At 45.4% G+C, this 17072-nt stretch overlaps 1 protein-coding gene across 3 annotated transcripts in view; it reads right to left on the minus strand.

Annotated features, from left to right (window-relative positions):
• TRIO (trio Rho guanine nucleotide exchange factor) overlaps positions 1 to 17072 on the minus strand; it is a 330020-nt gene that overhangs the window by 109064 nt on the left and 203884 nt on the right. For all 3 annotated transcript variants that reach the window (XM_072958843.1, XM_072958845.1, XM_072958844.1), the window contains exons 14-21: positions 16225 to 16420; positions 15241 to 15407; positions 13573 to 13692; positions 11649 to 11840; positions 11091 to 11240; positions 7337 to 7451; positions 3764 to 3879; positions 340 to 462 (exon numbers count right to left, since the gene is read on the minus strand). In XM_072958843.1, coding sequence (XP_072814944.1) covers positions 340 to 462; positions 3764 to 3879; positions 7337 to 7451; positions 11091 to 11240; positions 11649 to 11840; positions 13573 to 13692; positions 15241 to 15407; positions 16225 to 16420 — 1179 coding nt within the window. The remainder of the gene's footprint in view (positions 1 to 339; positions 463 to 3763; positions 3880 to 7336; positions 7452 to 11090; positions 11241 to 11648; positions 11841 to 13572; positions 13693 to 15240; positions 15408 to 16224; positions 16421 to 17072) is intronic.

Here is a 17072-nt window from a genome sequence, read left to right on the forward strand (position 1 = left end):
GAAAAGAACATGGACAGAAAACGAAGGGAAGAATCATGGAAAGGACAAAGAAGAAAGAAAAACTCAGAGGAAGGAGGCAGGAGGCATCTGCAAGAATCAGAGGAACGACAGGAAAGAGAAACGAAGGGACGACTCGGGACAGGTGTGAAGGCTTTAGAATTACCGCTGCGTTCACATCTAACAGGCCACTGGGCGCACCCTGGTCCTCCAATTCCATAAGGTATTTGTTTCTTAAGCAGTATTTTAAAGCAATACCTTATTTACAGGAAGCGTCCTGCTCTAGGCTATTCTGGAAAAACCCAGGCAGACCTCCGGGCCCCTGGACAGCAGTGCACTTGCCTTCGCGGTTATCTGAAACTCCTCGTGCTCCTTCAGCAGCTCCTGGGTGTGCTGGATGCTCGAGCCCGTGGAGGTGTGCGTGGAAAGGTAGAACTCCCCGTTGTCGTGGATCCACTCCAAAGCCTAGAGCGGGAAGGAGAGGAAAAGCATTCACAGTGGAACCCAGGGCAGGGAGTCCCGATGCCTCGGACTCTCATTTAAACGTGAAGTCACGAGCCCGGGCTGGCACACATCAACAAACACTCCCTCAGAGAGAGACATGCTTCTCAAACATGTGTCTTAATTCCGAAATTAAAAGGAAAAAAAGACATTCTAGAAAACTGTGATCAGGTCACTTAGGCAGCAACAAGTTCGAGAGTTTCTGAGTACAACGAACAGCCGCCTTGAAGAACACCGAGACCGTGTGGGTAAGGGGGTGGCCTGAAGGCCACCCATTACAAAGCACTGAGATGCTCCTGTCCCTGGGACTTTAGGCCCTTACTGGGGTGTTCTAACTACAAAATGAAAAATAAAGCAGATGCAAATCTCCAGCTTTCCAATGTGTAACTTCAGGTCTTTTTTCCTAGCCCTGCCTTCAGCAAGTATTCAGGTGCGTGTCCACTTTATTTGCTTTCTGGGGGCTCCTGCAGAGGGCCCCCATATGCATAAATGCGCACTGGGAGACACAGGCAGGAGATGTGGCTTAATCTCCCAGCTGTAGCAGAGAGCTGACCACACCTGGGAGGAGACCGGCAGGCTCAGATTACAACAAAACCAGAATGACAGTCTAACTCATGTGTTCTTTTGTTTTTAGATGGAAGCCATTTTTTTCTTCTGTTTTCACCTTTCTGAAGTGAAATCAGACTTTGGTAAACATACACATCTAAAAAAACAATACCATGGGAAAAAGAAAGAACAAAAACATAGACATTTTTCTATCTGCCCTTTGTAAACTGAGTCATCCGCTGCGATTTGCTGCTGTTGGAACAGAAATATCACTGTCTCTTTCAGATGTCACGCATTTGATGGCATTTTAGAAGAAAAAACAAAAACGAAAGCACCGAGCCGGGTTACTTACCATGCGGCTTCCTGGCTGGGAATTTACTTTTGCTACACCCGCCCAAGCATGGCCATCCCGTCTCCGAAACAATGTTGACACTGATACTGAATCAAGGCAGAAAGCCATTTTGCTCAGTTTATTCAAAGGTCCCTAGTTCTCCCGTTCATAGAGCTAATCGTGCCTGTGTGGGGCTGGGGGTGGGAGAGGCTCCAGCCCTGCCAGTGTGACTGGGAAGAAACATGCACAAAGGACCAGTGAGAGAGTGGGGAGGCCAGCGAGGGTGCCTAATCTAAGCAGGGGCCCGCAGGCTGAGAAGGGGTGGGCTAGGGAGGAAAGGGGGTGTGTGCTGAGGGGCAGGCTACGGAGGATGGTAAGGGGCCCTTGGTTGTCACTGGTGGATCTTGGACTTCTGCCTGGGACTGCGGGGAAGAGAGACTGGAGTGGAGAGTGAGTGGGAGAAGCAACACCAGTCAGCACACCGGTTCAGAGGTGCAGGCAGGACACACTGGGTTGTCTCCTGTGATGGCTCTGGAGGGGCGGAGAGAGGGCAGACAGGCCACACTGGGCCCCAGGGAGGGGGTGAAGGTGGACAGGTGAGAGAAAGGTAGGAATCAGGCAGGGGGGGGAGTCCTGAGTCCAGATCTGCTTTCGTTAAGGCTTAAGTCGAGAGAAGCAAGGAGGGAGCTGGGGCCGTAAATCTGGAGACCAGAAATGAGGTCAGGGCCAGGAGACACCAATGGCAACAGATAAGGAGAGAGAAACAAGAACAAGCCCTGGACTAAAAGCCAACATTCAGAGGTGGAGATAAGGGATGTGGGCTCGGACAGCCCCGGGGAGCAGCTGGAAGTCACCTGCCACATCCCCACCAATAACCTCAGGGCACCACCCTGAAAACTGCAAGTCAGCCTGCGACCACCAAGATGGGTCTGCTAGAAGCCACTTCCTGTGGAACTGCTGCTACAGGACAGACCAGCACCCAGTAGGGCCACAGGGCTGACAGGGCATCGTCTGTAATGGCATGAACTGAATGATTTTATTTTTGGCAAATGAGCGGACTTTAGGAAAAAACAACTGCACGTTTCATTATTTGTCTCCATCAAAGGAATTATTTACAGTTTTGTTCTCTGTAGCTGAATGACTCTTCATCTTTCAACAGAGAGATAATAAAGGCATGAGAAAAGATGATGATATAATCTCTAATCAGGAATAAAATCAGGCCCCCATAAATCTGAAGTGTGGTTGGATTACCTTTAAATAAAATGTTAAGAAAACGGAACCTAGACATTAAAATACACCCCTGCTTGTCCCTCCTGCTGGGAATCTGATGACTGCACCTGGGCCAGTCAGCCAGGGTGGGAGAGGCCGCGTCCGGGGTCCGTGGTCTCCTGCTGACGCCCTGGGAAACTGAGAAGTTCGGGGAGCAGGCCGCCTAGCTCGGGGCTGATGCTTACCAAGCTGGGACAAAATGCGCTCTCCAAGTGGGGACGCTGTGCTGAGGAGCGTGCGGTCTGCCGTGGGCCAACCCGGCTTTATCAAGTGCCTACTCTGCGCCAGGCACACGCCAGAGTCCAGGTAGACCCAGAAGACAGTGCAGGTCAGATGGGGTCACCCGGGACCAACGGCTCTGAGAGGTCCCTGTGATGCAGGGGACGCCAGGGGGCTCACGGGGTCCCAAGAACAAGCCTCCCCTCAACTCCCTCCTGCCCCTTCGAGTTCCAGACTCACAATTTACACATTCTTATGCTACTGTTAATTAAGGCCACAAGTGACAGACATCTTTGTGTTCAAGTTAGGATCAGATAGACTCTACCCTAAAATGATCTTCCATGACAGACAATCCAGGCAGAAGCCCCTGATTCCAAAGTAACTTCAGAAGAGGACACTGCACATGCACCCCACTGAGGCCTCTGCCTCAGCCAAATGCACGAACCTTTTTTGACTATACTGAACTAGCAGAAATTCTCCACATTTCTTACCTAATTTTAGCTCAATTTACCTGGAAAACAAAATTCTATCTTGAAAATACAAATACGGCAACATAAAAAAACTGCCCACCATAGAATTTACACAAGCCCAGAACCAAGATTCCACACGGACTTTAACTCAACGTGATCATGACCATTTGTCCTTCGCCGTGGGTCTGAAGCACGAGGTGCCGGCCATGGGGAGCACTGAGGGCACACGTGTTGAGTGCAAAAATCACCGAGTGACACTTTTACGAGGTTGTGGGGTTCTCTTTTTAAGACAAACTGTTAAGTAAAAGGTGAGGTTGTTTCGATCACTAGAAAGTGGCTCTCAATCTGCTGAAACTTCAGAAGTTGCCCGTCTGAGGATGGAGGCCTAACCCAGGGAGGAGGGTGCCGGGAGGCCCGGGCCGGGGCTGACCTGCTTGGCGCTCCGTTCGAAGACCACGTACTGCTGGCACTGGTCGAGCCGCCTCTTTCTCATGGTCCAGTAGTGCAATACCCTGTTCTCCCGCTGGAAGAGCTCATTCAAGATATCTGATAGAGGAAAGAGAAAGCCGTATGTTGGTGCTTGCAGTCAACAAAAACACCTGGAAAATCCCACTTATTTTTACTGAAAGACTTTCAATGCAAATGCCATTGCAAGACAGTATCAAACACTCAGCTGCACGGCTCACCTGCCCAGTGTTCTCAACACGCATGTCAGTCAGACCTCTCCTTAGTCCCCGACCCCAGTTTCTATCCTACAATCAAGATGCTTAAGGTTGGCCTCTAATGGTCAGTTGGGTCAGCGGGACATGCTACTGCGCCCCCTGCTGGAGGGATCTGACAATGGCTGGTAAAACACCACTGTTAGATATTTTGTGCAAGACCGTTAGAACTTCCCTGGAGAAGGAATTTAGTATGCTTTAAAAGATGTCAGTCAAAATAGTGGGGTCCTAGAAGAAAACAAAGGGTTTTAAAAACAAAACCAAAAACATAAACCCTTAGGAGAGGGAAGAACACGAAGTTGAGTAGCATGAAGCTAGAAAGGCAAATTAAAAAAAAAAAAAAAAACCAAATGGAGCACAGCCTCTGCAGAGAGTAATCTGGCAACAGGTAATGACACTGAAGTGTGCATACCCTCGGACCAGGAATTTACCTTTCAGGGGTATGGCACTTGCACAAGCTCTCAACACGGTCTGTACACAGGCACACAAACACTGAGGTGTTGTGTGGAAAAGCTGGCAGGTACCGGCCCATGGATTAGGGGTCAGGTTAATCAATTACAAAGTCACTACACTAGACATTAAAAGTAACAGAGCAGATCTCTAAATTCAGACATAAAAAGACGACTAAGATTATTACTAAGTGAAAGAAGCAAATTACAGGGGAATATGGTTGCATCTTGGTTAAAAACAAACAAACAAACAAACAAAAAAAACCCCAAAAAAATCCAAAACCGAATGGGTGAGTGGAAGATACAATTAGGTAATTTATACACATCTTCCATCTTAAAAATTCTTTACAGTGAGTCTGTTTCACTCCAGAAGTTTATAAAGTAAATATATTACAAAAAAAAAAACCTTTAGAAAAAGTTTCCCCAGACTGAATTTTGCAAATCAAATAAATGGTACCTAGAATTTAACTTTATTGGAAAACTTTAAAAATATTAAGTTTTCCACAAACATCTGATGAGTTCCTCAGAGGCTCAGGGCTTTGTGAGAACAGGAGTCTACATGCAGAATTTCCTGCCAGCTCAGCGGTCCTGCCGCCTTACTCTGCTTCACTGAAAAAGCGGATTCGTTTCGTGAAACAAATTAAGACTGAAATTTGAAGCCCATCAAAAAATTAAGTTAACACTTAAATGAAAACATCACACAGATGACTGGATAAAGAAGTTGTGGTATATTTCTACAATGGAATACTACTTAGCCATAAAAAAGAATAAATAATGCCATTTGCAGCAACATGGATGGACCTAGAGATTGTCATTCTACATGAAGTAAGCCAGAAAGAGAAAAAATACCATACGATATCACTTAAAAAAAAAAAAAGACTCTATGAACTCATCTACAAAACTGAAACAGACTTGCAGACATAGTAAACAATCTTATGGCTACCGGGGGAAGGGGGTGGGAGGGGATAAATTTGGGAGTTTGTTATTTACAAATGTTAGCCACTATATATAAAAATAGATTTTAAAAAGTTTCTTTTGTATAGTACAGGGAACTATGCTCAGTATCTTGTAATAACCTTTAACAGAAAAAATATGAAAACAAATACATGTATGTATATGCAAGACTGGGACATTGTGCTGTACGCCAGAAACTGACACATTCTGATTGACTGTACTTTAAAAAAAAAAATCACAAACAAAAATCAGTATAAGTTTTTTTAGTCTCTTATTTCCACAGCCTCTGTTTGGGGTAGGACTGATCCCCGGCAGGTGAGCAGCCAGGCAGTGTGACAACTGCCCTCTTGGGATGAGGGCTGGAGACCACCTGGGCTTCCTCAAGCTCCCGATGCCTCTGGGGTCACAGTGTCTCTTCTGGCATCATCACCTTGACAAGGACTTACTGCATTATCCCACACACAAACCTTGCACCCCCAAGCAGACAGTAAGAGAAACAGGACATATAAAAAAAATTCTTCATAGCCTCCACCACTGTGATCAACAGCAGCAAAGCGTAAGGACCATGTAGTGAGTGAGCATGTGGAACACGCTTTCCTTTGCACACGCACACACCCAGCAAACTAGTACAACCCAGAAAGGATCGTAACACCTCTGATCAGAGGAAACAGATTACAACCAACAACCAAAAGCAACACTGAGAAACAGGAGAAAGGAAATGATTTTTATATGAAATGAGTCAAGTGCACTGATCACCAGCTTGAATAGCCTGTCATCCATGAAGCCTTGCTCCTGCTGGAAAACAGCTGCTCTGGTTAGTCCCTTACTGTCCTGAGAGAGAAGCTCGCTGATTAACAGCTATGTATCTCATCTGCAGAGCTCAAAGGATGTACTGGTGTGACCAAGAACTAGCCTGTGATGACGAACAGGTGAATCAGATGAACCGGGAGTAGAAAGTAACGTAGAAAGTTTCTGCCAATCCTATTGTTTCCAAAAAAAGTCTAAGATGAATCATTTGTTAACTGGTTATTGCACATTTTTTTCCTATTAAACTCAGCTCTAGGTGTGCAGGCTGTGTGATCTGTGTCCCCTCATCTATTTAGGACTGGCTCTGAGGCTCAGGGTGAGGATTCCAGCTGATAAAAACTGCCTGGATTTCAAGAGTGTTGTAAACAACTCCCATCACTTTCTGAGGCTCCATTTTCATGGAACTTGTAAAAAAAAAATATGATTAAATTAACTTTAAAAACAATATATCACCTGGATGCATTTTCTCTGCAAATACTCAATCAGAATTCTACAGAATAAAAATTATCAGTCTTCTTAACTTCCACCTGTACCAATCCTACCTACAGTTTAGTATAAATGTTCCCAGGTCTTTTTCTATGCATTTACAGGCACCTAAGTGTGTGTATGCTTTTGAAGGTTTTTAAGCTCAAATGATACCCATGTATATAATATTTTTTTGCAACTTGCTTTTATTAACGATGCTTTAAGTATACAAAACTGTTAATACATACAACAATGAAATGGGTATATAATTTTTGTGGGTTAAACTTCTAAAAATATTTGGCCTGTAGATAATTCCAATTTTCATTTTACCCCTGGATTTATATTTTCACTTACTTTCAACAGAACACTGAGTGCCAACAAGTATCATCCTGAATGCGGCATTTTCTCCATTTACGTTCTTCCACTTTATTCAATAAATTACCAATCTATATATTTGTTTAATATTTTATTATTAACCTAAGGTAACTGATGAGAACATTAATAATATGAAATGGACATTTAAAATGGAGCCCTGGGCCGAGATTTCAGAACACGTCTTGTCAAGCTCCTCCCACGGCCATCAGTCCGCTGCCTCCGAGTTATACTCACTTTTCACTTGTTGTTCCGGGGCTTTGATGTGTGTCACCATCCCAGGCATGTTCACGCTGTTCCTGTGCAGGTACTTCAGGAAGACGTCTGCGTTCCTCCTAGCAAGTGTGCAAGCCTAAGGAACAATGCAGAGCAACGTGTTCAAGGGACTTATCACAGACGTGTGTCTTCAGTGCATGTGGATGACAACGTCACATGGCTCCAACATGCATCTTAACCTCAAGCGTTCAGCTGGCCAACTTGTGGCCTGGAGAATACATAAGTTAAATCCTATTTCTATTGAAAAAAAAAAAATCTTGGAGCCTTTGCTCTGATGAAGCTAGCTACTGTTTTGGGAGCTGCCCCATGGAGCGGTCCAGGTGGCAGGGGACTGAGGGTGACCACTGGCCTGCAGCCAGAGGGGAAGTGAAGCCCTTCCCCAGGCAAGCCTTGAGGTGACCGTGTCCCTGGCCAACACCCTCATCGCAGACTTGGGAGAAACTGTGAGTCAAAGGATCCAGCTACACTGAACCTGGATTTCTATAAAGGGCAGACAGGAAATACTTCCCGCTCTCCGAGTCATGCAGTCTCCATCTCTCTGTTGTAACCACTGGACCTGCTGCAGATGATACGTGGTTGGGAGTGGGCAGGTTTAGCCCTCGGTTTGCTTACCCTTGGTTTACGCCACTGAATCTGTGGGGGTGGTTTCCCAGGTGGTGCTTCTGTGGTAACAGAAAGCTGATACTACGTGTTTATAGACCAAATAAGGAATTTCATTAATGTATCAAAAAATAAGAGTTTTATGTAAGAGATGAGGGATATAAACATGAAAATACTTCAGGAAAAAAATCCTTTAATTATATTAGAATTGGAAATATCTTGCACATTTCCTAGCCCAGACCTGGAATCAGTCTCTTCCTTAGGGAGCTCAGTCCCCTTCTTGTGGTGAACGGTACTGAGAGGCCACAGTCTGGGCACCAGGGATGAGCATTATCTCTGGGCTGGCCATCGTTTCCAGGCCTTTTCAGTAGACGAAGTTGGGATACTTTTTTCTTTTTTTAATTAGGGGAAAAATACATCATGAGTCTCTACTGATAAGTCTGAAGTAAGCTGTCACATCAAACAGCAAGGAAGTCGTGAAGACCACTGGGGTTACATCAAAAGGGTATCTGAGCCAACCTGACCTGCAGGGGCTCCCACGAGTGGGACAAGTTGAATAGAAAAAGACAAATGACTGTGATTGATTGAAACACATCAAATACATTAAAATCCAGGATGACAGTTAAAAAAAAAATCATGTGCAGAAGTTTATAGGGCAACAAGCTCATTACTCTGAAAATCATAAATAAAGGGAAAGAATCAAGCATTTATCCCACCTGTTTCGGACAAACTCTTTTTGAGAGTCACCAGAGAGCCGAGGAGGGAATAATTCTAGCTAATCAAGGCAGAAGGAATGACAGAATATCCCCATTCTGCAATTCCTACTGAAACAGCATCACCCGTGGCTACTAAGCCTGGTCAGTGAAGGCCGCTGGGGAGGGACACAGCGGGCGAAGTGGACTCACCACGGCTGAAGCCCTCACATCACAGGGGCAGAAAGAACGGACCTGCGCATCCTGATGCAAGGCCGCCGGAGGGACAAGCACCGCCACCAGGTGCGCCAAGTGCCCCCAGCCCTCTCACTCAAGCCTGAACCTCCACCCAACGAAGGGGAATTCAGAGAATCCATGATGGTGTAAATGACTCCACGTGATGCAACTGCCAAATGCTGAATGAGGGAAATTCCACAGTACGAACAACTTATTTCTTCAATTAATAAATGGTAATGAAAGGGGAGGGGAGGGTTTAGACTAAAAGAGGTTTAAGAGACAAACCAAATCAGTGCATGGGTCTTGTTTCAATCTTGATTAAAAACACATATAAAGTCACATTTTATGGGACAGAGAAATTTGAACACTGCTGGATTTTATATAAGAGTTACTGTTAATGTTTAAGGTCTAATAATGGTGGTACTCCAATAAAAAGATAAAATTAAAAAAATTTTTAAAAGATCTAAACTCTACATTTTTCCTATTAAGATTTTATTCATAAATTCATTCTCTCATTCTCAGCCATCAAGATCTTTTTGTAATCAATCAACCAACATGTTAAATATCCTGTTCAACTTTTTAATCGTGCAAAAGTGTGGCTTACATGCCATATGTTTTCAATAGTATTAGTAAAATAGTATTCCAAAAAAACCATCTAATAATGGTATTATGGTTATAGAATGGTTTTAGAAAGATAGAATATGTTTAGATACATACAGAAGTATTTACAAATAAAAGGATATAATATCTAGAATATAAAATAGTCCGGTAGAGGTGGGCATATGTCCACATGTTGGTAATTAAAGCTGAAAGTACACGGGGGTTCAGTATCCATTCTCTCAATTTTTGTATGCATTTTTAAACTTACATAATTAAAAAGTTTAAAGATATCCGATACACTGAATACATAATCCTAGTTGAAGGAAGGAATCTGAACAGGTCTGTGATGATCTATATTTTATAGTTTAATCTATTTTTCTTAATTATATTAACTAAGTAGTATTCAATTTTGTTTTAAACTAAATGGAGTCCAGAGAAAGAGGCAAATCCTAATGACTCCAACTCAGAACATCCCAACAGCGGTCAATGTTTCGTAAACTTAAGCAGCAGTGACAAGGAGGGGGGCTTTCAAGTCCTGTCTGGAATAGTTACAACTAAGACTCCGGGAAGCTCCAACTGCTTCCCCACCTTGATTTGCTTAAAAAGAAAATCTCTGTGGTGGAAACTCATAATAAGTTACTAGATAAGAATTTTCAAAGAGTTACAGTTGATTCTCCTAGACTAAACCATAACTCTCTCAGGACAGACATCATCTTCAGAAATGAAACAGATTATTACGTGTAACAGGAAACGGTGCTGGCGAGGCGGGGATGCTGGAGCACTGAGGAAAACTAAACTAGATTAAGCAGCTATGAAAAGTCGACACCACACCTGTGTTTAACAGGTCTGAGTGGCAACCAGCAGAACCTCAGAAGATCTTTGTCACAAGTGAAAGAACACAATGTGGAAGCTATTCAGTGTCAGCATTTCTAAACATTGTGACGGCCTTTAAAAATGTAACTGCTGCGAAGCACCGCAGTGACTTTCGCGTGCCTGCATGTATAGATGGCAAAGCAGGCTTGAAAAGCTCCTCACTTAAAGCTTCTCAGAGTTAAAACTTCCAGCCTGGCCTGAACGGAATTAAACGTCTCTTGCAGGAAATAGGGCCTGAGGAGGTATTAGTACCGATCCTGTGAACCACAAGAGGTGTCCTTGCTTTGTGTCTACACTGGGCTCAAACGTGTTCCAAGATAGTCTATTCCTAAAGAGGCTGAATTTTCAAAGGAAGATTATGTTAAGCTCTAGGCATTTTTATTTCACCAGATCACCCTTGTGTGTCTGTTCGGAGTCATCTGGCAGTGTGACTTTCACTCATTCTTTATGTACTCAGATGTCTACCTAGCTCTTTCTCTGTGAAAACTAGAACCGTGTAAATCACAGCTGAGGAAGACTTCCAGGTCTTCTTTAATCAACTAACTTATTACTGATACAGTGTCACCCCCATCACTTTCCACCCAAGGGGAGCGTTGCGCAGGGCTGTGGGAGGACCACTGACTGACACCCGACGCTCTACCCTCTCAGTGAAGCCCTGGGGCCTGCGTCCACCGCTCAGTGGGGCCCCCGCACCCGGAAAGCCAGCCCTGTACCTTCAGGAACGCTTCCTTTTGTTCCAGGTGCTTGCTGATCATGGGGGTGACGTGGTCCGTCTCAGAATTGGGGCCCAGTTTGTCGGCCCCTCCACACCAGTCCTCTTCTCTCTTGTACTCCTGCTCCAGGCTCTCGAGGACACTGCAGACCTGCGGCAGGAGAGAGTTCCAGGCTCAGAGGGACCGCCCGGCAGCTGACAGCACAGGCCAACCTCAGGCAACAAGTGCCGGCCTGAGGACCAGGGCTGTCGGAAGGACACAGGTTGGGCTCAGGGTAGCCAGGCCTTTCAGAACAAGGACAAAATAAAAGCTGAACTTCCTGTCTCTCTCTTCCCTGGGTCAGGCCATATATTTAAATGAGAGGAAAAGGGCTGTCTCCTCAGATCCTTTCCAACCCATTATTCCTTGGTGTGGAAGGTAAGCAAAAACCATCTTGATTCTAGAAGGCTGCTTTTCTCTGATTGACTAGGATTGACTAGTTCAGTAATGACCAGTGGGTTAACAACCCAGTTGTCCGATGAATCCGGGCTCAGAAGGAACCGTCGGTGGGCCCCCTACCTGCTCTGAGGTCTTGTAGAAGGCGACGGACGCGTTCACCAGCTTGAGCCGGTCTTCCATCTTGAGCATGAGCTGCTGCCAGTGGGAGGCCACCTTCTCGGCGCAGTCCCTGATCATGTCCATGTCATAGTGGTTGGCCTGCAGCATGGCTTCTGCCTTCTGCTGCACCTGCAGTGCACTCTGGTGTGTCTTCTAAGGAGAGGGAGACAACGGGGAAGGCTTGTCAGCGGGGGTGACACGCACATACTGGGAAGGAACTGGGAAGGCCGTGGTTCTTCTGTTCTGCTCGCTTTCATGGAAACAACTTCAGTTAATACTCATTAGGACACTCTGAACAACACAGGAGACAGGTTAGTAAGGAAAAAGTTTTGATGCTTGGCAACAACTGTGTTTATATTTACCCAATGAAGGATGAAATGCGGTAAGACTTTTCAGAAAGGATCTGGTTGTGGGGTTTCAGCCTTTTGAGAAATAGCAGGAAAAACCCTTAGCAGCCAGTATTCCCAAAAAGCTGTTGAAATGTTCCAAGTTTATTATTCCTATTGAGCCTTCTTATAATAGTAGCCAGAGGCTCATGAATAAGTGGAGAAAAAGGTGGCTGAAGTGAATGCTCTTTATTTCATTTTTACTTTCAACTTTGGACTCCAGTAAAAAGTTTTCAAGAACTTTTGATTTAAAAAAAAAAAAAAAGAGAGAGAGAGAGAAACATACTTAAAAGCTAAGAATGAACCAACTGTGTTCCCGGGAGGTCCATGCCACACAGCGAATCTATCAGAATAACCCGACCGGTCCTGGAAGACCTCCGGCTCACACACCCTCTCTGGAAGCTTCGTGAAGGGCTGAGGCCAGGCCCACTCAGGGAAACCAGAGCACCCGGCGGGCAGCCGGCAGCAGGGCGATAGGTCTCTGGACACAGATCTTTTTTTTTTTTTAAAGCAAACTTTTGCATTTCACCTAAAAAGGTACAAGTGATCCCATAAAACACTGTACCCAGTATAATCCTACCCTTTACCCAGACCAGTGACGTGCACTGGTGATTTCAGGACTAGAAGGCACCTGGCACAGTGGACAATTTTCAAAAGATGCCCAGAGTCTGGGCTTCAAGAAGAAGTGTTAATGTGTGTTCACTGGCACTGAGTAGAGAATAAATTAATTCAAGGAGTAAATTTCTGCGGTCTCCATCTCGGCTGAGAATACATGTATAACAGAGCAGGAAACAAGTTTTCTGCAATCAACTACTCTTTTTTCCCTTCACTTTACTTTGAGACCACGCATCATAACTATGAACTGCCCCTTCCCCCAACCCTCAAAAACTCTAAAAATAATTGGTCTAAACGCCATGAGAGTGAACCTGAGGGAGCCTGGAACTGGCCCGAGGTGTCCTGCTGAAGTCCCGGCACAGCACTGACCCCGTCAAGGCACAAAACCCTCTGATGCGTGACGCTGCTTTTGTCCAGGATCGGGGGAGCCCTGTGCAGAGCACTGTTTATCATAACAGGGAACTGGTGATTTGCACCCAGTCCTGATGAGCCACCCCGAGTGCCCTGCATTTTCCGAGGCTGGTTATGTAGCAGCAATGTGCCTGTGAGACCTCCCAAAACATAAAAAGCCTCCACCAAGACCCCAGCTTGGGCTCCCTGGAGTCGAGCTGTTCCTGATGGGGGAGGTGCATCCTGCTGGCAGGGGGACAGCAGGAGCCACCCCTAGCCTCTGGGGCCCTTGCAGTGAGGCTGCCCTGGCAGGCATGCACAACCTCACTTCACTGCATCACCAGACCACTTCCTCCTCCTGTGATAAACTGTAGGTTTGTAAGCATGGCCATTTCAGAACCTACTGAACCCCATTTGGCTCCCCGGGTCAGTGCCACGGGAGGGGACTTAACAGGCTGGTCCTGAGGCTAGAAAGTGAGGCCAAGCATCCTTACCTCGATGGCATGCTGGAACTGCTCGTGTTCCCTCTGCAGCTGCTCCGCCTCCTGCAACGAGCTGGCCGTGATGAGCCCAGCGTTCAACATCGACTCCCCATTGCGAATCCAGCCCAGGACCTGAAACACAACATGGGAGCTCCAAGTATCAGCCCTACCTCGGGGCATCCATCCTACAGACCAGCAGTGCAGAGGTCCGAGCGCGCTCACGTCAGCTGTGAAGTCCTGCTTCCTCATGATCCTACCGACAACAGCCTGCTACCCGCCAGTGGTATCTGATCACAAGGGCTGCATTTTAAATTTAATTCTGTCATTTTTAGTTTCAAGTGTGAGCTGAAAAAGGTGGAGGGTCCAGTAGATTGACTGCGAGTCCACAGGTCAAAAGAGATTGAGGACCACATGCTAGAAAACTTACCGCTGCAAAGAATTTCCTGACAATCAAGAAAAATACAAAAAAAAAAGAAAAAAGAAAAATACTTTTCATTCCTATTTAGTCCTTATGAACATGCAGAATTAGCAAACTACTTGATAAGGGAACTATTTTATTTCACTAACATATTTTCCACTTTAGCATCAGTGTTAACACAGCGTAATAAGCAAAGAATGAATTCAGCTGTGCTCCAGTGCTGGGGTCAAACCACCAGATTCTCAGCATCACAAAATGGTAAGTCAGTCCTAACTTTGGAAGCCACAGAGATTGTAGAAGGTCATTCTGGGCAGTCATTTGTGGCAGAACCTGCTAGTTACCTACCCAACACCTATTTTCCTCATCTCCTTTACTCAGAAAATCCCAACTTCTGGAAGGAACTTAAAACAAAGCCACTTCTCAGCTCTGATGATAGCTTGGTTGCAGATACAATACAATTCTAGCCACTGAGATCAAAGCAGGAGCTTCTGGGGGATTTGGGGAACTCATTTCTTTTTTGATCCGGGTGCTGCCTCTTTCCTGTTAAGCTTTCCCCTCCCTGATACCTGGAATGTGGAGGTGATAGTTGGGGCTATGACAGCCATTTTGCGACCATTCAGTCCCCTCCAATCAAACTAACACACACTTTTCTGTGCATCTACCAGTATCTCATAAAGCTGTACTTTCATGGTTCCCTGCTCATGAGATAAAATGTTACAGACATGCTACATATACATACACATGGAATCCCACAGGCATTGAGCCAAAAACAATCTCTTCCAAATGTTCCCTTTCTATTTTGCTCTGCTGTCTGGGATGTGGCAGTACAGCATCCTGTTGACACGAGAAGACCACAGCCATACACAGCCTGTGATCCTGCCCAGACTGATAATAGTCTTACTAGGCAAAAATAAATCTTAACAGTTATTTAGCCCAGAAAGCAATGTGCTCAGGGTTTGAAGCAAGAGACCACCAATAACAAAATAAGCTAAATGGAGGGTGCTCTCAAGTGGTCCACCTGCTGGGTGACGAAGGCTTTTCCACTGCAGCATAAACACACAGCGGTCCAGGCACTGGCTTGATTTTTACCCACTAGCTGTGGCTGTGTTAGGGTGTGTGTTGTACTGAGTATCAGGACAGCTGTGTTCTGACCCGGGATAATCTCCTCCAATGTGTACGTGTCCGAATTACCAGAAGAACACACAGCGTGTGCTTGTCAACTGGGTCCCCGGGCCTGGCTCTCCATCCAGCTGTCTGTTTACCTGCTTCACTTCAGCCTGCAGGTGGCGCAGCTGCACGCACTGCTCCAGGTGCTTCCGATGCTGCTCAGCTGCTAAATCCAGTTCCTGCTGCTTTTCATGGAGAAACTCCAGCAAGTCCTGGACCCGAGTGGCCATGTCTACATCTCTGTCACAAAGAAGCTCCACGCCTGTGGACACAGAGGGGAGGACCTGAATTCAATTAGCATTTCAACCTGTTCTTCAGTGGCGTACGGCATACACTCTGCATTTCTGAATGACCTGCCCTGCTGGGGCCTAAGCCCTTACTTTGAAGGTCAAGTTCGAGGAAGGCGTAGCCAGCACAGGGGAGCTGACGCCTCCGCATGCGAGTGTCTCAGAGGGTGTATTTGATGTGCTCTACAGCCAAATAGAACATGCAGCGAATCAAACCGAACCCATTTCCCATCAGTCTACTTCTACTCCCACATTGGTAACTGGTGAAAATGACAGGTCCTTTATAAATAAGAGAGTTTTGGTTTGTTTTTGTTGTCCACTGTGTACCCCTTCACTCTTGAGAGAGCATTTAATTTGACCTGTGTAAAATGAGTAACATAGGACGCAGGTTGTTGCAAAGCTTCTAACCCTACAGCGCGCTCTACATTTTTGAGCCTGCAGTGACATCTGCTGGTGAAATAGTAACTAAGACAAAAATAGAAGATGTGAAAATATCTTCTTGGGATTTACATCTCATTCATGGAGATACAATATATAATTTGTAAAATTAAAGTCATGCTACTTGAGGTAACATGTAAAAATATCAAGGGTGGTACACTAATCATGGAGTGATCACATTCTGTGGGTAAAAGAAAGCAGACATTTCCTTTCAAAGAGCAGGTATTTATAACACCTGAATCACAGGAGTAAGTCAACTAACCGCTGACAGCCGTCACACTGAAATAAACTGGACACGCTCCTGCCAGGACACGAAAGCCCCGCCGCCGACCCGGGACGGGACGCACTGCTCACCAGAGGCCTGCACTTCGTTGACGTACTGCAGTAGGTCCTGCCCTTGGTGGATGACATCAAAGGTCAGGTTATTCATGGTCAGAGCCTTGTCCGCGTGGTGCTGGAGGCGCTGCTCTGCTATTGTGAGGTCCTCTGTGTCAAAGTCATTCATCTGCTGAGAAAGCTCATCGTTCCAAGACTCAAGGTCTGAGATGATCTGACAGAGGAAAGGATGTGCTTAGGACCAAGACTTAAAAATTAAGTATCTGCTGTGACATCTCACTGTGTCAAGGAGGGAAGGGACTAATGCGTCTGTGTCAAAAGGTCACAGAAGCCAGTTGATGGGGCTCCTACTGGCCAAAGATGCAACAATTAGACACTAAAAAAATGACCACGAAGAACAAAATACATTAAATATACAGAAGTCCATTAATTCCTAATGATGTCAAAAGAAAAAGAAGAGCGAAAGAACCAAAAACTAAATGAAAGGCTCTTTGGTTCTGATTAAAAGGAAACTTTATCCTAAAAACTGGTCTTTAAAGGAGAAAATTAATTATTTAAGCATAAAATGATGAAGGAAAGTTCCTCTTTATGGTTAGATCTAGCTACTGAATGTAGAAATACTAAAATTAGAAAACTTTTTTCTAATGAAAAAAAATCCTAGTAAAATGCTTGTTCAGGTAAGGATCACCAGTGCCCACAAGAGACAGGGATCTGACAGGACGTTGACAGGGATCAGGCTGCTGGTCCTAACCTTGCAGACCGCCCCAAGCATCCCTGAAGAAGCGGTGCCATACAGGACACACCTCCTGACAGGAGGAACAATGCTGTGCCACCCGCAGGGCTTCTTGTACCAAAACGAACCTGAA

Source organism: Vicugna pacos, chromosome 3 (genome assembly GCF_048564905.1).
Source record: "Vicugna pacos chromosome 3, VicPac4, whole genome shotgun sequence".
Lineage (NCBI taxonomy): Eukaryota > Metazoa > Chordata > Mammalia > Artiodactyla > Camelidae > Vicugna > Vicugna pacos.